Here is a 23,228-nt window from a genome sequence, read left to right on the forward strand (position 1 = left end):
AGCCTGAGGGGATGGGGGGGGGGCAGTTACGTCCATTTGTCTGTTTGCTATTTAAAGTCTTAGTTTTGAAATGGATACACATAGTTCAGGCTTCCATTAATGAAGTCTTACTGGTTTGCATTCAGTTATTTGTAGGTATTTTTTTTTGTGATTGTTCACCCCTGCATTATTAACGTTGGTCCAAAAGTTACCCGGCCACAGGCCTGTGTGTCCCCCCCTTTCCCCAGTTCCACGGTCCATGGTCCCACCTTATTTCTTGCACACTTGGGATAAGATCTTTGAACTCTCATTGGGTAAATGACTTTAATGTCTAACAAAGCTTTGAGATTAACTGGAACTACAGTGTGGGCTTTTTACAGTCGCTTCATGTACCGAGCAGAGCTCAGCATTGCCGCTGATCGGGGCCTCATTAGCGCTTGTCTTCTCTGAGAGGGACAAACACATGACTGTGTCCACAGTGGAAGAGGGCCATGAGGGACTGACGCAGTTCCTAATGAACGAGGTGCTCAAACTGCAGCAGCAGGCCAAAGACAAGGACGTGCAACGCGCCACCATAGTGGGACGCCATCGGCTCCTGGAGGACGAGCACAAGAAGGTGCGGCTGGCCAATCAGGAGCTGATCGCCTTCCAGAAGCGCTACTATAAGATGAAGGAGGAGCGCAACAATTACAGCGACGAGCTCGGCAAGGTGAAGGACGAGAACTACAACCTGGCCATGCGGTTGGCGCAGCTGAGCGAGGAGAAGAATATGGCCGTCGTGAGGAGCCGCGACCTGCAGCTGGAGGTCAGGGGGCGGGGCAACCTTCCGGCATTTTCTCCACAATTAGCATCTGATTTGTGGCTCACCACAAGGTCTGCAGAAGGCCTTCGTAGGGTGCTTGTGACTGGAAATCCCAGGGTTGGCCCTTGGGCAAGGCCCTTAAGTACCAATTTCTCCGGGGACCATCTGACCCTTTATGTATGTATGTATGTATTATTTGGGTTTGAGTATTTACTACCCTGGACTTTTTTTATCGTTATTTTAGCGTGTACTTTTCCTACTCTGCCATACATAACGATAATACTCCCATTTCAGCCTAGGCACTGCGTTAGCCTAGCCATAACTTTGTTTTTAGCATTGTAATAAGAACATTGTAATTATTTTGCGTCTTAGTCAGCAAATGATTTTACGATGCTGGCTGCGTCATGCAATTTTTATCAACTCCAAAGAGCAAGCGGAGCAGCTCGTAAATGTGTTGTTTGTAATGAATTGGGACTTCGGCTTGCAATGCTTTTGACTTCAGCATTGATTAGATATTTGTTTAGCTCACCAGGAGTAGACAACAGGCAGCACATGAGATGTAAAATAAGATCAAATGAGATTGGGTCTCTATGAAGTTTCCGCAACCTGGCCAGCTGCCGTTTCATTCTGCAGCTTTTAATTCTAATATTTGCACCCTCGTAGTATTACTTGTAAATATTGCTGGTACGCCGCCATGGAAATGTCATAAAGAATGATGTTTCAGATTGACCAGCTGAAACACAAGCTCAATCACATGGAGGAAGAGTGCAAGCTGGAGAGGAAGCAGTCGCTGAAGCTGAGGAATGACATCGAAACCCAGCCCCGCAAAGAGCAGATCTTTCAGCTGCAGCAGGAGAACGAGGTGCTGAAGATGAAAGTGCAGGAACTGGAGGCCATCATACAGGTTGGCAGCGCGTGGGCTTTTATGGCAATGCATAAATCTGCAGTGTTGATCTCTGGTATGCATGCGTACGTGTGCGTAACTTTACCGTAATGCTTGTAATAGGAGGCTGCCTCAGTTTTCCTGTAATAGATTGACATTTTGCTTTTTGTAGCTCTGTACCCATGCCTTGTGAATTTTTTTAATATTGAAGTTTGGGCCCTTAAAATCCGACACTCCTAGGGATGCAGGATGCTGGCTGATCCTGCTCTCTGATTTTCTTCACTTGAACATAGTTTTGAGTAAAAAGGTCTAAAAAATAAATGTGAATATAAATAACATGTAGCGCTTTGGCTGCGCTTATAAACACTCCACACTTGCAGTAATTAGCTAAAGCATGTTTTCCTGATTATATTGCTACAGATCTGCTGCTGTGCGCTCCGACTGAGCTCTTAGCTTTGGATTAACCTAGACTGCATTGTCTGAAATGTTTCAAGTCCGTGTTATCCGAATGGTACCCGAAAAAGTAAAAATACCCAGCTATATAAAAAGACACTAAGAAGGCCAGCTCTGTCATCAGCCTCCTGCCGGAGTCGCTGGCGGTGATGGAGAGGAAAGTGAGGGACAAATTACTCTCCATCAGGGAAAATGAGGCTCATCCCCTCAAAAGGGAACTTATGGGGGGAAAAGTTCCCACAGCCGGAGACTCATTTTACCCAAATGCACAAGTGAGCACTTTGGGAGCTCTGTCATACTAACTGCCTGTCGGACACACACACACACACACACACACACACACACACGCAGGTTTGTAATTATGTCTTTGTGGGAACTCTTTATTCATTTCCATGGGGAAAACTCTAGTGATAACCCTAACCCAAACCCTTACCCAGCCCTAACCCTAACCCTTACCCAACCTTAAGGAACCACGTGAAATATGAGACTTTTGGCATTTTTAGTCTTTTCATTGCATTTACAGAGCTTTGTGGGGACTTAAAAAATAGTATAATGTTGTATTATAGACCTATTCCACACACACACACACACACACACACAGGTTTGTAATTATATCTTCGTGGGGACTCTCCATTTACTACTCTGGTGAAAACTCTAATCCCGACATGACAACTAATCTTCGTGGGGACCTTAAAAATGGTCCTCACAATGTCAAAATAACAAATTTTTATTACATTGTGGGGGACATTTGATGTCCGCAATGTAATATAAACATAATCCACATAGACACACACACACACACACATATATGTATATATATATATGTTTGTGTGTGTATATAGATATATAAATGCCACCTCTCATACTTTGATCAATATCAATGTTGTGAATATTGTGCTATCATTTTCAGGGCGTCCCGCCCAGCCCTAGTCAAATCCGTTCCCTGGAACGTGCAGTGAGGCAGTCAAAGAAGAAACCTTAGCAACAAAGCGTACTGTGAGCAGTGCCACTGTGGCCCTGCTCTTTATACACCCCTGCTCTGCGTATGTGGAGTTTGCATGGACTTTCCCTGGTTTCCATCTGCAGGCCAAAAGCATGTAGTTAGGTAAAGCGATGTCCCCAAAGCAGCATCCTGTCCAGGGCATCCCCGTCTTTGTGCCCTGTCATTCCTGGGATATGCTCACTGTAACCCAGTACTGCAAAAACACTTACAAAACAAACAGAATGAAGTGCCATTTAAATTGTTTTAATCAAGCCTATTATTACTTAATTTTTCATTTGTCAATAACATTAAATTATTTAGAAGTAAAACCTGAGCAAACTCTGTTTGCATTTTTTTGACTTTCTTAATCAAGAGCTCAGTGTATTGAACCCCTTTGATAGAATGAAGGCCAAAGTATATTTTAGCGTTGCTTGTAGTGAAAATGGATTACATGTAAGACACAGAAAGTACTGTTTGGGAGTTAATATAGCGATATGCTATAAAGGTCGTGTTTTAATGAAATGGTTCTGCTCATATGACCTTCTCAAGTAGCAAATAGGCAATTCACATTTAAGAAAGGTTTAACGACATTAAGCCTCCAACACACCCAGCTGATTGGAAGCTGATGGGCTGTCGGTGAGAGTCGGTGACTGCCTGTCATGCCAGAGTGTGTGGGACACTCAGATAGTTGGTCCCCACTGACCTCCACTTAGCATGTTGAATCAGCATCCAAGCTAGTTTCTGAAACTGAGCCCTGTGAGTGGGCTGTAGGTCAACTGTCACCTCTAGGTGTGCCGGTGTGCTCCAGCGCAAATTTTCACAATCGATGTGGAGCTGAATGCAGCCGTAGTGAGCCAGTCATTAGGCAGCCTTAGTTTTCACTAGTTTTTTGCCGTCAGCTTGGTGTGTGTATATCTTTAAAGGTGCCACAGAATGCATTTTTTTCAGTATTTTAAATTGTTCTCTGGTGTCTACATAGAAGGAATGTGAACTTGGTTTTCACAAAATGCTCAGAAGTGGTGTTACTGGCCCATTTACATCACTATTATTTGGCGTTTAGAATGAAACAGTCGGTCTTCCCTTTTTTGGTCAGCTCATTAATATGTTGTTGAGTTCTGCTCTGATTGGCTGGTTTACAGTGAAGCACTGCACTGGCTCACATAGATCCAACAACTCTGCAATAATATTCCGCATTCCACGTTTACAATGGTGGTCCCATAAGATTGCAACAGAGCTGGAAAACTACTGTCACCTTGTGATGATGAGTGCAATACATTACTCACATGTTTGACGTGATGTTGGTGTAAACAGACCTATTGAGTCATGATTTGCTATAGATAGCTTCTGGGAAACGTACTCCATTGTGAGACTTACCTTCTTAGCCTACTAGTAGTAAATAACCTTCCATCAATGGCTGTCAGTACATGCAGTATACATGTTTTCCTTGCCTGTTTCCTTGTGGAAACTGTACAGACATGCCACTCGAGAAAAGAAATATGTTCAGGTTTTGCAGATCCACTGGGCCAGTGCATGTTAAGATTGTAGACATAGTTACGTAACAGTTTAGGATTTTTGAATCAGCCTGTTTTACACCTTCTTTTACGTAGGCAGGATTTATATTTGAAAGAGGGAAAACCAGTTTTTAACGATTCACGATATTTCATTTCCATGCACCGAACTCTCCTTACAGTACAGTAAGATTTTAATTCTTGAAACACTCGGGTTATGGAAAAGTAATGCCATTTCATTGTGACTGAGATCGCATAACAGTGAGAAAGCTGACACTTTTTTCAAGTAATACAAACACTGCTGATCAGTTTCCTTAAACTGTAATTTTGTTAAACTTTACTGTGGTTTTTTTCCCTTGTATTGGTCTTCTTGTATAGTGTCTCAGTGAGTTAAAGGACCTAATTAGCTAACTAAGGAATACTAAGATCTTGTCAGTGCTAACTTTTGAAGGGACATGAAAACACACCAAATAATTATTTATATTGCCAAACAGTGGAGGTTATCTCTTACAAACAAGCAAAGGAATATTCACTTATCTGTACCTTATACTTGAATATTTTTGGCATATTGGAGTTCCCCTGTGATGTGTGGCTTTGGGCTCTTTGTGCCTGCAGCCCGAAATGAAGGGACTACTGGACTCTGAGAAGGTCATCGTGGACATCCTGGAGCATGACCGCCAGGAAGCCTTGGACGACCGTCAGGATTTGTTCCAGCGGCTGTACAACTTGCATATGGAGCTGCAGCAGACTGAGAAGCTGAGGGACAAGGTGAGGATTGAGGGATACATTGTAGCTCTTTCGAGGAACAGGCCACTTTGATGCTCTTGGGTTTGTCCCGTCCACATAGCTACTGGGCTTTTTTTTAAAAGAAGTATCTTAGAAATCCTGGAAATGCCAGGAAGACGTTAGCATTAGCCCAGCCAAGGTAGAAAACAAATTACCTGACATGTTTGTTTTTTGCTCCTCTGTTCTGTATGTCACATAGAAAAATCACATAGAAATAAGTTCTATGCTGTCCAGGTTTTCCCAGGGTGCGAGAAAACCGAGAGGCCTTGGCCAATGAAGATCCTCTGAGTGTGGATGTAGGAATTGACGATGTGAAGGATTTTCATTTTTTAATTCACTCGCTGTTTCACGTTTCGAGCAGGAAGCTGCCATGTGTCAGGGTCTCTTGGTAGGCGCCACTTAACAGTATGTGTATGTATGTGTGTAGTATCTGGAGGAAAAGGAGGATCTGGGACTCAGGTGTTCTGCATTGGTCAAGGACTGTGAGATGTACAAGAACCGCATGAACACCATCCTGGTTCAGCTGGAGGAGGTGGAGCGGGAGAGAGACCAGGTATCAGAATTGCGTTGCGGTGTCCATTGCTTGTGCAACGTCCTGTTAATTAAGCGTAATTCATCATTTAATACATGAATGGGACTCAGAAGTGTTAACTAAGATGGTTCATTTACTGTAGTTATGAGCTTGTGTCTGTATGTACCCTCCAATGTACTGGCATCTTATTCAGGGTGTAACTCATGCCCTGTGGTGCCGTGTAGCAATGCATTGTGCAATAACACAGCGTTATGCCATAAGTGTCGATGAAGACGTCCATTTTGGTTGTTTATTATATAATGCACAGTATTTTCATTTACATTTTAATTACTAAAAAGTCCAACTCTCGCAGTATGTAATAATTTATAACAAAATGCAGGAAAATACATTACATACAGTATTGCGTTCAAGCTATCTATTACAGAATGTGACACATTATTGCAAAATGTGGGTGCTATTACATATTGAAGTGAAAATTTGTTACATTTTGTTATTACATAATGCGGTATTATTACATAAGGAGTTGTAACATTCTGTGATAACAGGGCTCCATGACCCTGACTGGGATAAGCTTTTAGAAGATGGGTTTTATCAGACTAACCACTTACTCCCGATTGGCAGTGAAAATGCCATATTGGCGCCAATACATCCTATTCATAATTATTACTAATTATTGATAAGCAGTTATTGCTGGAGCGTATAATGTGCTATCACGTGGCACTCGACAGGCTTTCCGTTCACGGGATGAGGCTCAGCACCAGTTCTCCCAGTGCCTGATGGACAAAGACAAGTACCGAAAGCAGGTACGTGAGCTGGAGGAGAGGAATGACGAGCTGCACATCGAGATTGTGCGCAAGGAGGCCAAGTCAGTCAACCTGGTGTCCAAGCTCAGGAGACTCTCCAAAGGAAACATCCTGGAACACGTAAGGGCCCTCCGACTTCAGCAGCCGCTTCCCACTTTTCCACAGACGTGCTGCTTCATCTCCTCTTTCCCTGCATTCAGACTTTGCCCCGTGACCTTCCGCTAGCCTTGATGCCTCAGCTGATGGGCCGGGATGCAGTACGGGAGCTCGAGGACTTCGCAGTCAGTATAACCAGCGAGGAGTCTCCAGATGATGAAGAATTCTTCCAAACTGAACCTCAGCTCAAACGCAGACCCAATCTTAAGGGAGTTACGGTGAGTTACGACTCAACACAGACACATAGTTCTGTGTCTCTGCTGTTCCTTGAGGTTCTTGACTGGAATTTCATCTCGTGTTTCAATGCAGGGAAATTACCAGATGCTGCATTTAAGACTGTTCGTTTTTGCCAGTTACTTTAATTAGGTTATGTTGTTTATCGGATGCCAGTGTGAAGTCTTTATGACATGCGAACGAGGACCTGATTTGTTAAGCCCATTAGCTGCGCTTAACACAAACACATAGCCGTAAAATGCAGTAACATTCATTTTGTATATTTTTCCGTCAATCCCTAAGAGTTCTGGAGGAAAAAACGACTTGCTAAAAATACGTACATCTGTACATATAACTAATGCCTTTTAATGAGGCAGCTTCAGTTTGAACTGTACATTGCACATGATGAATAACAGTCAAACTATGAACTACTCTATTGTCTGTGTAGCTGGATACTGCTAAAAAGGCACGTCAGTCATCCAGCTCACTTCAACTGCAAGAAGGATTCGACGCTATATTTTTTCCGATCGTTAATACCGTAAGCATTTCTATCATTTAAAGATATCAAACGAGCATGTAAAACTAGACAGTTAAATGCCGCGTGTTGGCTGAGTCACTGGAATTGAGATTCTTGCCATTTAAATGTTAACACCGGGGATTTTGGTTTTTGTGATTGTTTCTGTAATATTGTAATAAGAAGAGAAACTCTTGCATCTTTCTGATTTCTGTGTGCATGACAGCTCCAGAGGTGTCGCAATAGTGTAATGTCCACCGCACCAGAGCCCCCAGGGAATGAGTCCATTGTCAGGAGGACGAAAGAAGGCGATGACGACTCCGTCCCCAGAAGGTGTGCATGTCATTCTTCTGTTTCCAGATCACTTTGTGGGCTCTTAAGGACCCAGACCGTGAGGAGAGTACCGGCTCTTCAGGCGAGAGCTGTTGTCCTGGCAACAGTAAGAATGCAGTGCATAGATCATGGATCCTGAGCATCTGTACATTTGTCATGGTGTATTACCAGGCGAATGTTCAGCTGGTCGTGAGCGCGCTTTTTAATTTGTTTTTCACTTTCAGCCGTTGCGACTTTGACGACGACGACAATGAAAACGTGGAACTTTGTGGTAAATTATCCATTCATAAAATGATTAAATACTGCCTCACATAAAGAGGATTAACGTTTTAATACCCAGCCACCCATTTTCCTTAATTGTTTATACAGAGCAGGGATACAGTATGTTTGATATTAACATTAATATTAAGGCTGGAATTTTCTTTTGATTCAGAAAGGCCATCTCTTCAGTTGTGGCAGCATCTGGCAAAGAAACAAAAAAACTACAACTTAATTAATACATATGCAGTTGAAGTAATTGTAATGGCTTTTTATAATCACTAATAATGAAAGTGTGAGACTGCATTCGCATTAAATTATGAGAAGCAGTTTGTAAGGACAGTGAAGAAAAGCTTCTTCTTCTTCTTCCAGGTGACTTCCTGGAGTCTGATGGCGCCTGTCATGAGGCTCTCTCATTTCAGTCCTCCTCATCATCCTGCCACTCTGAAAACTTAGACCCTTACGACCTGGAGCAGGTCAGCAGCATCTTTCAAAAGATCTCAATGGAAAGGTAAAGTCCTCATTTTGCTGCTTGCAATTTAGAAAGGGAGCCAAATACCAACCAAATGGGATCACATTGTGCCCAGAGTTACATTTGAGCTCATTGTGAAGCCTCTATAACTGAGATGTCTCTTTAGAAGTCAGGATCAGTTCAGAGAGATCTAAAGATATCATGGTCATCTGATGTTAGTGTTTTGAATGCTGCTGTGCAACGTAGCTGGTTTTGGTTTGACTTTGAACTTTACACTGGGCTGTTGAGGTAGATAAGGAACATTTTACATGTGAGTACATGGTGGGAGTCAAAGATGGGGTCAAAGGTCAATATATTTTGACTCTGTGACAAGGTCAACAAATATAGTTAATTAAAAGTGGTTAATTTTTCATAGCCAATGATAGCGAAGATTTGGACAAAGATGTGTAAACTAGGTTTTAATTCAGATATTATTTTGCATATGATTGATTACAGATAACTAATGATTTGTTATATTCAGTAACTCTCCTCCAGTTTGAGTTATGTTTGATTATACTCAAAATGTACTCAGTATTACTTCTGTATTTTGAGATTATTTCCATCATGTGAAGTGGGCCAGTACTCACTGGTACGCAGTACCAGCACCTCTTTGGTTTTATCTTCAGAGTACCGGTACCTGGTACTGAATAACAAGGGGAGTACTGGCACCTAGTACTGAAAAACAAGGGGAGTACCGGCACCTAGTACTGAATAACAAGGGTAGCACCTGCACATGGCGCTGAATAACAAGGGGAGTATCAGCTCTTGGTTCTAAATAACAAGAGGAGTACCGGTACCTAGTACTGAATAACAAATAGAGTTCCAGCACCTGGTACTGAATAACAAGGGGAGTACCTGCACCTGGTACTGAATAACAAGGGGAGTACCTGCACCTGGTACTGAATAACAAGGGGAGTACCTGTACCTGGTACTGAATAACAAGGGGAGTACCTGTACCTGGTACTGAATAACAAGGGGAGTACCTGCACCTGTTTTCCCCCACTTCAATCACTGTTTATAAATGTCTGGTACTGAAAGTATCTCTTCCCCATGATCAGGCTGCACAAACCTGTTTCTGTCGGTTCCTGTGTTTTGCAATTCAAAGTGCATCCAAAAGGGGTAGTATGAGTCAGCTGAATGCTGTGTGGGTGTAGCATTGACTGAGATATTGCATATTAAAAGCTAGAAAGCAGTATATGGTCTTTTGGATTTATCAGAAACGTCAATAATAAATACCTTTAACCTAAACACTTCCCTGGACACACATCTACCCCAATTAGTTTTTTTTTTGCTCATTTATTATTTAGTTAGTAATTTAGTACACAGTAGAAGTCCATAAAAACGGATTGCTGCAAATAGCCAGTGCTCTGACATGATTTTAAACGTAGAAACAAGTACTGAAACTGTATTAATATATTTATTATTCCTGGAATAATCAAAAATTCCATCAGATCTTGTCTGAGCAAATTGGGGTAAAGAGCTCATTCTGTTGTCCTGCTTTTCTTAAATGTTAATTGTGGCCTCCTACTGCGAGCCATTTACAAATTGTGCCCTCAAGCAAGTTGTCATAAGTTTCAGACTAATTAAAGCAATGGAAACGAGGCAAACGAGTTCAAGAGAGCAGTTCGCTGATGAAAGAGCGCATCATTTGTTCCTTTCTGTGAGAACTGCGGCTGGAGTATTTGTAGTACATATGTTGTTTGACTCCAGGTTTTCTGTAAATTCTGTTTCGTTTATCTGTCCATCACAACAGATCTGCCAACAGCAACAGATGTCAGCTTTCTGTGTTACACGCAGTGTGTCAGTGTAGTGGTCCTGCCTGTGCATTTGTTTGGGATGGAGGCTGTAGATGCACTGAGCTGAATCTTCATTTCCTGTTGCTGTGCCTTTCCAGAACTCCCCGCTCAGTGCTGGAGTTGTCGTTTGAGCTCGCGGATTAGCTTCGCCGTTGTGTGCCCGGTTTTTCGTGACTGTCCTCCTCTCCCTCAGACCCTTCCGGCCCTCCCTGTCATCCTCCCTTCCCGGGAACGGTGTCACGCGGGCCATACGAGACGTCTCTCTTCCTGGGGATTCCTTCCTGTCCGAGGTCTCGCTGGTGGGCGGCAATGCAAGCGGCATCTTCATCTCCTCGGTACAGCCAGGGTCCATCGTGGAGAACATTGGCCTGAAAGAGGGACATAACCTCTTACTGGTGAGAGAAGTGATGTGGCCTTCCAGCACTGTGGAGATGTGTATTTCCTTGGCTGTTTAGGTTATTTTGTTATATATTACATATACAGCCACCATGATGCTTTTGCTCTGCCTTACTTTACTGTCATCCCCCTTGTTAGCTTGAGGGATGTGTACAAGGAAATCTCCAGACTGTACCTCTAGATACTTGCACCAAAGAGGAAGCCTACTGGACGCTGCAGAGGTGTGTGGGCCAGATCACCCTGCACTTTCGGTCGAACTATGAAGGTAAGCACTGCAGTGTGGGGGCTGGATAGGATTTGCCAGGAATGCGCGGAGAATTAGTTCAGGAAGTTCTTGGATTTTGCTGCTTGTTCTTAGGATGCCTGCCTATCAGGGACAGGTTTGGTGTTTTTTGGAACTCCACCCAAAATGTGACTTAGGGGAACGTGGCTCACCCCAAGTGTAATTACCGTTTGTGGCCACCAGGGGGGTCCCACACAAGTGCATGGTTTGAATGGTGGTAAACACTTCCTTTGTGCTGAGGTCATCTAAATTAATTAAATCCAGCTGCTTGTTAGAAACACGGATTGTGTACCTTACATATAGGGTTTTGAACTTTCTTTAGTCAAAGAGATCTAAATATAGGATGTAATAGGCATCACTTACTAGACTCACACCAGTTGAACATCTCGGATTAAAACAGAGCTCTGATTACTGAGGTAATCCTCACAGGATGGTTCGGTTTGGTCCAGACTGCCCATGTAGCTCCTCTGCTACTGACAGGTTACAGGAAGCTGCTGCGAGAAATGGAGGAGGGCTCGCTGATGTCGGGGGACTCCTTCTACGTGCGTCTCAACCTGGATCTGTCCGGCCTGCCGGACAGCTGCTCCACGTGCGTGAAATGCGACGAAGTGCTGCACGTCATCGACACCATGCACCAGGGGAGATGCGAGTGGCTGTGCGCTCGTGTCCACATGTTCACCAACCAAGACCTGGAGAAAGTGACCATTCCCAATTACACCAGGTAACCAGGGATGAGGCTGCTCAGTCACCTTTGTGAACCAACAACTTGATCCTAAACGCTAAGTTTGAATGAGAAACTAAAGCAGATGTGGGCAGTTTGTGTCATAGAGACATAACTTATAACAACATTTTTGCTTTGATCCCGCTAGTGCGACTTCAAGCAGGAATATCGCACTAACCCTTTCAATAGCGGCTGCTGGCTTGGACACCCCATTGCCTCATTCTCAGAAGCTTGTTACTGACAAGAACTCAAACTTAGCCCTTGTGTTTGAGGCCCACCCCTTCTGCTTGTGGATCGGACCCTCACTGCTCATCTAACTTCATCTTCAATGTCTTGCAGGGCACAGAATCTCCTCCTGAGGAAGATCCAGAAGCTGATCTGCAAGGGAGGTCGGGACGAGGCGGACTGCATGCGCGGACTCAGGGTGAGAGCCCCATCGCTACATCAGAAATGCCCTAAAGGGATCCGTAAGAGTCACACAGCCATGCTAAGGCTAGTGGCCCTTTCCCAACTTACTACACTTATTAAACTTACTAAACTAATTACTACTTTATCAGAACTACAGCCCTGTTTCCAAAAAAGTTGGGACGTTGTGTAAAATAAAGACAGAATGCAGTGATTTAAAAACCATATAAATCCATATTTAGTTGAAAATCCAGTAGAACAAAGACTACATATCAAATGTTGAAAATGAGAAATGTTATTGTTCTATGACAAATATGCTCAATTTAAATTTGATGCCAGCAACACGTTTCGAAAAAGTGGTGACAGGCATGTTTGTCACTGTGTTGCATCACCTTTTTTTAACAACACCCTGTAAACATTTGAGAACTAAGGGGACCAGTTGCCGGAGTTTTGAAAGCGAAATATTATCCCATTCTTGCCTGATGTAGGATTTCAACTGCTCAACAGCTCGGGGTCTCCTGCGATGTGTTTTTCGTTTCGTGATGCGCCAAATGTTTTTCAGTGGGTGACAGGTCTGGACTGCAGGCAGGTCAGTCTAGCACCTGGGCTCCTCTACTCCGGAGCCATGCTGTTGTAGAATGCGGTTTGGCATTCTGATACAAAGCTGGATGGTCCCTCTCATCTTTAGCCCAGAGACACTGCTTCCATGATTTCCAAAGAATCTGAAACTTTGATTCGTCAGACCACAGGACAGTTTCCCATTTTGCGTCAGTCCATCTTAAATGAGCTCGGGGCCAGAGCTGGATCCTGTTTAGATGTGGTTTCTTCTTTGCATTGTAGAGTTTCATCCTGCATCTTTGAATGCAGCAACGAACTGTGTTCACAGACAGTGGTTTTATGAAGTGTTCCTGTGCTCATGCAGCGCTTTCCACTATAGAATCGTGTCTGTTTTTAATGCAGTGCCCCATGAGGACCCAAAGATCACAGCTATCCAGTGTTGGTTTTCGGCCTTGTCTCTTGCATACAGAGATTTCTCAGAATTCCCTGAATCTTTTAATAATATTATGTACCATAGATTATGTAATTCTCAAATTCCTTGCGATATTACCTTGAGGAGCATTACTCTTACATTGTTGCACTATTTACCCATACAGTCTTTGTGTCACAGAGTGGTAAACCTCTCCCCATCTTAACTGCACAGAGACTCTTTTCATACCCATTCATCCTACGTACTGACCTGCTGCCAATTAACCTAATTAGCTGTGAGCTATTCAGCTAGGTGTTTTGTTTTATCATTACACAATCTTTTCTTGCCATGTCCCAACTTTTTTTAAATGTGTTGCTGGCATCAAATTAAAATTGAGGATACATTTGTCATAAAAAAATTAATTACTCATTTTTAAGATTTCATATGTTGTCTTTTGTTCTATGTATAATTAAATATGGGTGTAAATGATTTGCAAATCATTGCATTATGTTTTTATTTACATGTTACACACCATCCAAACTGGGGTGGCATGGTGGTGCAGTGGTTAGCACTGTTGCCTCACACCTCTGGGACCCGGGTTCGAGTCTTCGCCTGGGTCACATGTGTGTGTGGAGTTTGCATGTTCTCCCCATGTCATCGTGGGGTTTCCTCCGGGTACTCCGGTTTCCCCCCACAGTCCAAAGACATGCTGAGGCTAATTGGAGTTACTAAATTGCCCATAGGAGTGCCTGTGTGAGTGAATGGTGTGTGAGTGTGCCCTGTGATGGGCTGGCCCCCCATCCTGGGCTGTTCCCTGCCTCTTGCCCATTGCTTCCAGGATAGGCTCCGGACCCCCCGCGACCCAGTAGGATAAGCGGTTTGGAAAATGGATGGATCCAAACTTTTTTGCAAATGGGGTTATACAAGTCTAGGTTTTGTTTCAACAATGGTAGGGACCAAATAATCCCTGAACCTTCCCCCTGCCCAAAAAAAATCACAGGCGCTACCACAACATTGGTAGGGGCATGTCTCTACCATCCATACCCAAGCCTATGCCGTTGATATTATAGCCTGCACAGTGTCTGTATTTCTGCTGTGTTTAGAGTTTATTCCGGACCGAAGAGTCTGCACTTCCAGGAGACCCAAAATCCAGCTCCCGTTCCTCTTGTGCGAGTGTCCTGCTTGGACAGATCCTACAGGTGAGGGTCGACACTTTCACGTTTGCATGCACCCCTTGTGAGCGACGAGCCGACTGCAGTCTGGGTGACATTCCCCCACCTCATCGCAGTTCGTGAGCAGGACGGAACACAAATACAAGCGGACTAACAGCAGCGAGAAGGTGCGGAGGGTGAGCCTGGGGAATGGGAGCCTGCCCAGACCCGGATTCCAGGCCATGAAGCAGGAGTGTAAGGCCATCTGCAGCCCGACTCTGACAGATTCACGCATTTGTTAAAAAAACATTAAATTGTCACAGCCGACAGATGTTTCATTATTTCGCTTCGTTCTTCATGGTTTGTCTTCTGCGGGATTCTGCTTCGCCAGTCACCGATCTGTCGAACAAAGCATTTGCCGTACTTTCTGTTTGCCGTGCGATGCAGACTCGGATGGCGAGAGCGACCTCAACGACAGCCTGAACCTGCTGCCGTACAGCCTGGTGACTCCGTACCACTGCCAGCGGAAGAGGCCGGTCCTGTTTGTCCCCAACACATTGGCCAAAGCCATCATGCAGAAGATCCTCAATTTAGGAGGAGCCATGGAGTTTGACCTCTGCAAGCCAGGTAATGAGAAGGCCCAGACAAGCTGTCTGAGGCCTTCAAGATGTAGTTGCATACAGGAATGATAACAGAGAATTTATCGACCAGAAAGAGTAAATTATCTTAAAAACAAAGTAGGTACTAGGTACAGATGATATAGTAGGAAGTTGGGTTCTCTGTTCTATGATTTCAATGTTAAGAATATTATTCAGTATTACTTCAGATAATATTATTTAGTATTATCTGTAAGGTTTAAACTTGGACATTCTTCTGCAGATATATGCCTTTGTCAAACAGAATGGCCCCATCTAGACCTTGAACCTGTCAACCTTCAGTTTCAAAGTTGGCGGCTTATCCATTAAGAAGCCTGCAACCTTCTTTGCATTAAGGAGAAGGTCTGCTCATTTTGGCCCTTCAGCTGGAACCTGAAGCATCTATGAACTATTATCTCTGATTCATGATAGTACTGCAGCCAAGAATCCGGGAAGCATGTGTACATCAATCACAGTCTGATCAGTGCCTGTTAACAGCACAGTATATACACGCCAACTATTAATCCTTTCCCTTGTTATTACCAGCTGACTAGTGACAGATGCTGGTTATTAAAAGCAGCAATAAGGACGGGGCAGATGGTCTTGGGGTCACTCCTTGTTATAAATACATCCACAGTGGATAATTGGTCTACAGGTTTTGTTTGTTTTTATTCTGGGCAAAGTGCTTTATATTTCGTCTGCTGTTTTTGTACACTGACCTTGTCTCGCTTATTCATACATGATTACCATACATTATTTGCAAGTAGTAGTGATGTTACGTTGGGAAAATTATTCCTTCATGGGGGCGTAATGAAGCCATGGGTGATACACTGTGTCACAGTGTCACTGTGTGTAGCGTTCTACCCTCACCGCTCTGGCTCCCTCTGTGTGTGGGGTTGCCATGCTCTCCCTCTGTGTGTGGGGTTGTCATGCTCTCCCTGAGTGTGTGTGGTTGCCATGCTCTCCCTCTGTGTGTGTGGTTGCCATGCTCTCCCTCTGTGTGTGTGGTTGCCATGCTCTCCCTCTGTGTGTGTGGTTGCCATGCTCTCCCTGAGTGTGTGGGGTTGCCATGCTCTCCCTGAGTGTGTGGGGTTGCCATGCTCTCCCTGAGTGTGTGGGGTTGCCATGCTCTCCCTGAGTGTGTGGGGTTGCCATGCTCTCCCTGAGTGTGTAGGGTTGCCATGCTCTCCCTCTGTGTGTGGGGTTGCCATGCTCTCCCTCTGTGTGTGGGGTTGCCATGCTCTCCCTCTGTGTGTGGGGTTGCCATGCTCTCCCTCTGTGTGTGGGGTTGCCATGCTCTCCCTCTGTGTGTGGGGTTGCCATGCTCTCCCTCTGTGTGTGGGGTTGCCATGCTCTCCCTCTGTGTGTGGGGTTGCCATTCTCTCCCTGAGTGTGTGGGGTTGCCATGATCTCCCTCTGTGTGTGGGGTTGCCATGCTCTCCCTGTGTGTGTGTGGAAGAAATAGTTAAGGGAACTGGTGGCATATACATTACATTGGTCCCCACAATGTGATAAAAACCTCTTATTATGACGTTTTGGGGACCATTTTTCAGTCCCCAAGGGGAAATTCAATTTTAGAAAAGATGGTGACTGCAATCAAAATACCCGTTTTTTTTTTTTACCTTAAACTCTGTTTTAAAAAAATCCGTGACTGCAATGAAAAAAGCAAAAATGCAAAAGCTCTTGTATTTTGTTTGGTTACTTATGGTTATGGTTAGGGCTGGGTGGGGGTTAAGGTTGTCATAGTTAGCACTACCATTTTTCCCATGGAAATGAATGAGCGGTCCCCAAAAAGATATGATTACATGACTGTGTACAGTGTGTATGTGTGTGTGTGTGTGTGTGTACGTATGCGCGCCCTGTGATGGCCTGGCATCCTGCCCAGTCTCTCCTCTGCCATGTGCTTCCTGGGATCGGATGCTTTCTACTCACAACCCGACACTAAATAAGAGTATGGAATATGAATGGGTGCATGGAATATGAGGACATATAAAGACTGAAGATAAGTTACCTGTAAACCTTATTTCCACCATGAATGATGCCAGTAAATACAAATATATTACCCAGCAAACTGAGAAATCAACAGCAGTTTGATAGGTGTTTTGTTCTGAGTTTTTTTTTTTTTCTTATCTCCAAATGATTATTGTCAGAGAATCAATGTGTTGAATCTAAGTAATTTTGGTAGAGTGGGTTTTGCTTTCTATTACACAATGCAATTTAAAGATGGCGGTTTATTAATTCTTTATCACATTAACTTGGAGGTATAGAAAAGTATTCAGTGTGGTGCCAAAGCAAACTAATTTTTTGCATGAGTGAGATATCCAGGAAAGAATAATGAACTCCCTTGGTGAGAAGAGTGAGCAAAATTACATCATCTTATTTCAATTTTGCACCAATTGACAATAATAGGAATAACAGCAAAGTCAAACAGCCTTAAGTGGCAGCCAGGAGTTCACTGATTAACTGATGTGCTAATTTGCTTGTGTTTTGTAGATGTCATCACAAAGGAGGAGTTTTTGCAGAAGCAAAAAATGGAGCCAATTATTTATTTGAAAGAGAAGGCCAATAATACCTGTGAATGCGTCACATCTGAAAATCTTGAAGCTGTTGCCAGCAAGGTAAACTCTGAAAAAATGTAACACTATTGACCATAAGAATGTTCTGTCAAATGACATCTTTTCATTACTCCCCTGTAAATTCACAGAATATGCCAATAACCCACCTTTACCTTTTTAGACCTACACAATAAGATTCATGAATATAAAAGATGATGATAAATCTTCGTAGGATTCAATTATCCTTTTGAGCTGCAAAGCTTTAATTTGACAGAAATCAACTTTGCAAAGGCCCTGGGTCTTTTTCAGGGCAACCGTCCATTATCAAAAGGACAGGATTGGGAAGTTTGGTTTGAGAGCCCCTAAGGCCAACGTACATCAAAGTTCAGGTCGAGGAGTTCTCTTATTGTTAGTCTGGGAAAGTGAACTGTCTTAATCCCTCCTTTAACATGCATTACAATTCAGAAAGAGGAAAAAACCTCCCACTCCTGAGTTGAAAGTCATAATAGTTCGCCTAAGATACAAGCGTTGTTACAATAGTGTTTCAATCATGTTCAAATGTTTGAACCATCTTCATAATTATGATGCTGATGTTTATTGTAGCTTTTTATTAAAAGTGTTGGTTATCATTACACAATTGGGCCCTCAAACTCAAAGAATCTTGGGTGAAAATGTTATGCAGTACCAGCGTTTCAGAGAAACCAGCTTGTTCTTTAGGATAAAATAAAAGGGAATGCATTCTGCATCCTGCGCATGTACAGTCTTACAGGAAGAACCTGTGCGTGCGGTCCTTCACTCTGAACCAGTAACGTTAAACAGAGCGGTCAGATTGCGATAAAATAGGAAGGCTGTTTAGTGTGGTGTCTGCTGATGTGGAAAGTGCTTCCCAGCAGAGGTATTCAGAAGAAACGTTTGGCTTTAGATAGCAAATTGTTTTTGTTTTTTATGAAAGGCAATCAGACGGAGGCAATTATTTCAGTTCAGTGAAGCTTTGGGGGAAAAAAATAAGCAAATGTGAAACCAATATTGATATATTGTTCAAGCTTTAGTAAAACTTAAGTAGCTATTAAATTTCTTAGGGGATGTTGTGAGCTAAAGTAAATGTGTGGCAAAGCGTGTCAGGTCAACTGGTAGGTGAACTCTGACGGCCATGACAGTGTTTATATGTATATAGTGTATCCTACACTTCCTTAAATTAATGAATCACCTCAGGAAATGGAGTCTGGCTGGGATTGCCATCAGTTCACACACACTCACACACACACACACACACACACACACACACACAAACACATTTATTTATTTATTCTCACTGCACACCTGGGAGGTGTTTTATTACAATGCCCAGTGAAAATTATTTCTTATCTTCCTATAGAATAAACATTGCCTGTTGGAATCTGACCTCAGCTGCACGAAGGATTTGATCAAAAGAGAAATATACCCAATCATCATCTTCATCAAAGTTTGTGAAAAGAACGTTAAAAAGCTAAGGTAACGCATGTACCTTACACTGTTAATAATAAGCTGCTAAAGTTGCTAAAGTTTGCAAAAATATATAAAAAAAATTTTTTTTTTTTTTTTTGGAAAGACATTGCATTTTATGTATGCAGTATGTGTTGTGAATGTTTAATATTTGCTTGGCTTTGTTCATTTTTCAAGGAGGCTGCCATTGAAGATAGACCCGGAGGACGACTTCCTTAAGGTGTGCCGTTTGAAGGAGAAAGACCTCGAGAGCCTGCCCTGTCTCTATGCTTCTGTGGAACCCGAATCTTGGACTGGGGTGGAAGACCTTCTGAAGATAATTAAGGACAAAATCCTAGAGGAACAGAAAAGGACAGTCTGGATAGAGCAGGATCTTCTGTAGGATGGAAAATAAGAATATACAACAAACAGCCTAGATGAATGTTCATAGAAGTTAATGTAGACATTGCATTGAGTTCTCATTCATCCATCGAAGGAGAGGGACCAGCACAGGAAAACGAAGCATAATGCTGAGGATCAAGTCCTTTTATGACTAATGATGGAGCTAAAAAATGCAAAACCTTTGTATTTTGGAACAATGCCCATGAAGACCGCTACCAATTTAATGGATTTGCTATAGTCGGCCTGCAAAAGCATTGTTACTGTAGCATTTTTATTTCACCGACTGCAATGAGAAAAAAAAAAAAAACATGAGATCTGTTAAGAATGTAAGAATTGCTCATTTACAGATAACAATCAGTTTCTGTTATGTGAGAAATTTGCCTATTTTATTGACTAATTAAGAGATTTTATATATTAATTTTTATATTGAATGTAGAGTTGGAAGTCATATGTATGTGATTTTATGAGATCTTTGGCTACTTTTTAAATAGTAACTTATTTAATATATGCATGCTAATTTTTCTTGGTGTGTCTATTCCTTGCGGTTGCTAGCTGCTACAGTGTTCGTTTTGTGATTAAAAGTGTCCTTTATAAGCGAGGTCTTCCATTTACACCCCACGCCTGTAAATTGAATGACGAAATGTGGAATGTGCTCCTTCATAGCCGCTGCGTTTTGTCCGCGACTGGTGCTCCCCCTGTTTGGGAACTGCGGCGAGGACTCCTTTTGTAGGCCGTCGATGTCAGTTATATGGTAATGTCGGAAAGGAGCGCCTCTTAAAGCACGACCGCTGTTATCGGGACGCGAGGAAAATCTGGCTAAAGCAAAACCGTCTGCTCCGCTCAGATAGGAAATGGGTCATATTAAACAGAAAGGCTCTCGCGGCTGGAAAGCACTTTTAAACCACTTGCTTAAGTTTCGAAAATAGCCTTTCACTTGCCGATGCAACTGTGTGTCTCGCTAGAGTCAAGCCCTGACTGGGGCAAAAAAAAGGAAAAAAAAATTTGCAGAACCTGCTGCAATACGTGGCGAAGTGAGGGGAAGCGGGACATTTATGCTGTTATGCTAATTTACACTGTACGGCTGACAGCCAATTACTGAAGCTGTTCCGGTGTCAGGGCATTGCAATAACACCTTGATTTAACTTTGCATGCACGGGTGTATCGCCATGAAAAGTTCTTTCTCAAATAGCTTAAACAGTTAATTTGAAATTCATTTGGGAAACATATTTAAAATGGATTAACTGTTAGAAGTATTGCTGCAAGACTACCTGCCGACTAGTGCTGAATGACAATATATTAAATGTTTTTTTTTTCTTTAATATAATAAGCCCTCAAGTACAGCTTGACAAAGATGACAGATGAACTCGCTCAGTGACTTTATCTGGTTTTACGATTGTTATAGAACCTACCTAGAATATTTCATGAAGTCGAATGATACAGTTAGCTGGCTACATTTCATAAACATGTTGACAAAAATCAAGATTTTCCCGTTTCGGAGAAGCAAGCTGAATCTGTGCCCTGCTATTTTCAACCTGATCCCTGCCTGCTTATCTGTCTGCTTTAGGCTGCTTACAGAGCCTAAGAAGAGCAAACGTTCATATGCATGGGGTGCTGGTGGTGATTTCCTGTTCACATTAGCTGTGCGTCCGCATTTCTCAGTTCAGGGAGACAATCTTTGTCAAATAACACGAGGCTTTTTAAGCCCTGCTGGGTTTGTCGTTCATGTGCCTCCAGACCACCTCTGGCAATCCCTTCTCCAAGCCCATCTCCATCAATCAATCAAAAGAAGGAAACAAAATAACATCATCCAGTTCCTCTCCAGTCATGCAAGGTCCGGATGAGTGCAGTTGCACTGGTGCATGTGAAGCTTGAGATCTGCTTTTGCATGCTTGAACGGCTTGATTAATTTTCTGCACCTGCACACTCCTCAGACATGTAGATATTGAACTGGCTACCACTGTTAGATGAGGGTGGTATCAACACCAAGTTTCTTAATTGACATTTTTTTTAGATTTCAGTTCATTATCCCCGAAGAGACCTGAGTGAAAATGTTTCATTGTCTTCTTATTATCAATTCAAGTACTTATTCTGTCAGTTTATATCATTATATAATTTGTCTTTGATGTCACCTGCATTGGAAAGCAATTCAATTCTGTTCCCTAGTCTACATGATCTAGGTTGTTACTTCAACTTGCAACAACAATGAAGCCAAAATCAAGAGATGCTTGTGCATGTCAGTTTTATTAATGTCTTGAATATCCATCTGTCGTCTGACCTCTTATGCTGGTCAGTGTCACTGGGAGGGGCCTGGGTCCTATCCCAGGGGTATGGCCTGGGTGGGATGTCAGTCCCTCACAGGCATGGCCAAATTTACAGATGTCATTTTGCCTAACGGCATGTCATCAGACTAGGGAAAGGAATCTGCATGATATGGAGAAACATACCAAAGCAGAAGTGGGATTCAAACCATCAACTGTGGAGGCTTGAAACATCAGTTCTTCTCATTGCGCCACCCCCATGACCTGAAACGCTTTGAGAAGTTCATGCAGTTGTCAGCTAGGTCTCTGAGTAACGTGCTGCCCATTTCCAGAATGTATGGCCAGATCGATTGGTCAGAGATCCTTTTAAACGTGGGGAGAACCAATGATCATGGTATGAACAGCTTGGGCGCCCGGGCAGCGATATTCCTGCAGAACCACCATGCTCCATGGCTGCTGCTGGCGAGTTGAACAATGTTTGCCTGTGAGAACATCAAACATAACACTAGATGCTGTTCATTGTATGTAGGCTTGAGTGATGCTTATGCTAACAAAGGAACCTATTTAGGACAAATTTGGAATGTACTTAGGACAAATATGTTAGTATTTCTCAGTCTGGTCCTTGGGGGCTTCATGACAGTCCACACTTTTGGTCTGTCTGTGAGGCAGCAAAATCATGGACTGTCTGGGGGTCCCCAAGGTCTGCAGTATGTGGATCACAGCCAGCTATCAGACACAGTCACAGGTAATGGTTTTGACAATGCCCTTTCTATAAGTGTTTCAGATCTCAGAAGACCTCAACACTTTGCCACAATACTTCCACAAATGTTCTGTTATTCCAAAAGCAAAAAAAAAAACATCTGTGTTCTCTGCAAAAATGTTTCTGTAATTAATTGCAAAACAACAGTGGACCATTATAGCACTAATTTGAAATGAATCCTGATACTTTTATGTATTTTTTTAGCTGTAGAAGTTTTCCAGAGGCACTACAGCGTTACGGAGTAAAACTGAGGGTTTGCTGTTTCATGACTGAAGTTCAGCAGATAGCATTATGGAGATGCACATTTGTCTTTGTCATTCTTTCTCAACACTTGTTGGTGTTTCATTAATTAGAAAGAGGAATGGCACTGTATCTAATCTTTCACGTTGTTCACAGGCTGGCATTTCTTGGCATCTTGAGTGTACATCCATTGTAAAGGAAGGAACATCGTGCTCAAGGAATTTTGATAAGACATGCAATTATGTTGGAGAAAATAATGCTCATTTTAAGTGAGGTTCATTCAATGATTGCATAAACTAATACCTGAACAAATGGAGTGTCATTAATTCCAAAAGAAAGACAAAGTAATCAACCAGTTTTACCCTCATTATTAAATAAACAGCAAAATTGCTTTCAAAGCTGTGGATGTATGAATACCGCATAGTCAATGGAAGAAACCTTTTTTGATAATGAATGTAAAATACTCCTTGCCAGTGTGGAGCAGC

At 42.8% G+C, this 23,228-nt stretch overlaps 1 protein-coding gene across 6 annotated transcripts in view; it reads left to right on the top strand.

The window, feature by feature from the left end:
* The window catches only part of LOC125742381 (caspase recruitment domain-containing protein 11-like), a 34,770-nt gene extending 14,691 nt beyond the window's left edge, over positions 1–20,079 (top strand). For 5 of the 6 annotated variants that reach the window (XM_049014330.1, XM_049014325.1, XM_049014329.1 and 2 more), the window contains exons 4-23: positions 459–784; positions 1,506–1,685; positions 5,223–5,375; positions 5,821–5,946; positions 6,654–6,848; positions 6,929–7,102; positions 7,546–7,635; positions 7,838–7,944; positions 8,169–8,215; positions 8,575–8,713; positions 10,703–10,904; positions 11,044–11,170; positions 11,669–11,909; positions 12,249–12,333; positions 14,385–14,480; positions 14,570–14,687; positions 14,880–15,059; positions 17,561–17,685; positions 18,998–19,113; positions 19,282–20,079. In XM_049014330.1, the coding sequence (XP_048870287.1) occupies positions 459–784; positions 1,506–1,685; positions 5,223–5,375; positions 5,821–5,946; positions 6,654–6,848; positions 6,929–7,102; positions 7,546–7,635; positions 7,838–7,944; positions 8,169–8,215; positions 8,575–8,713; positions 10,703–10,904; positions 11,044–11,170; positions 11,669–11,909; positions 12,249–12,333; positions 14,385–14,480; positions 14,570–14,687; positions 14,880–15,059; positions 17,561–17,685; positions 18,998–19,113; positions 19,282–19,486 (3,032 nt within the window). In that variant the 3' untranslated portion in view covers positions 19,487–20,079. The remainder of the gene's footprint in view (positions 1–458; positions 785–1,505; positions 1,686–5,222; positions 5,376–5,820; positions 5,947–6,653; positions 6,849–6,928; positions 7,103–7,545; positions 7,636–7,837; positions 7,945–8,168; positions 8,216–8,574; positions 8,714–10,702; positions 10,905–11,043; positions 11,171–11,668; positions 11,910–12,248; positions 12,334–14,384; positions 14,481–14,569; positions 14,688–14,879; positions 15,060–17,560; positions 17,686–18,997; positions 19,114–19,281) is intronic. The other variant, XM_049014328.1, reaches the window with a different exon arrangement.
* Positions 20,080–23,228: the final 3,149 nt, after the last annotated feature.

This window comes from Brienomyrus brachyistius, chromosome 5, assembly GCF_023856365.1.
Source record: "Brienomyrus brachyistius isolate T26 chromosome 5, BBRACH_0.4, whole genome shotgun sequence".
In the NCBI taxonomy this organism is placed as follows: domain Eukaryota; kingdom Metazoa; phylum Chordata; class Actinopteri; order Osteoglossiformes; family Mormyridae; genus Brienomyrus; species Brienomyrus brachyistius.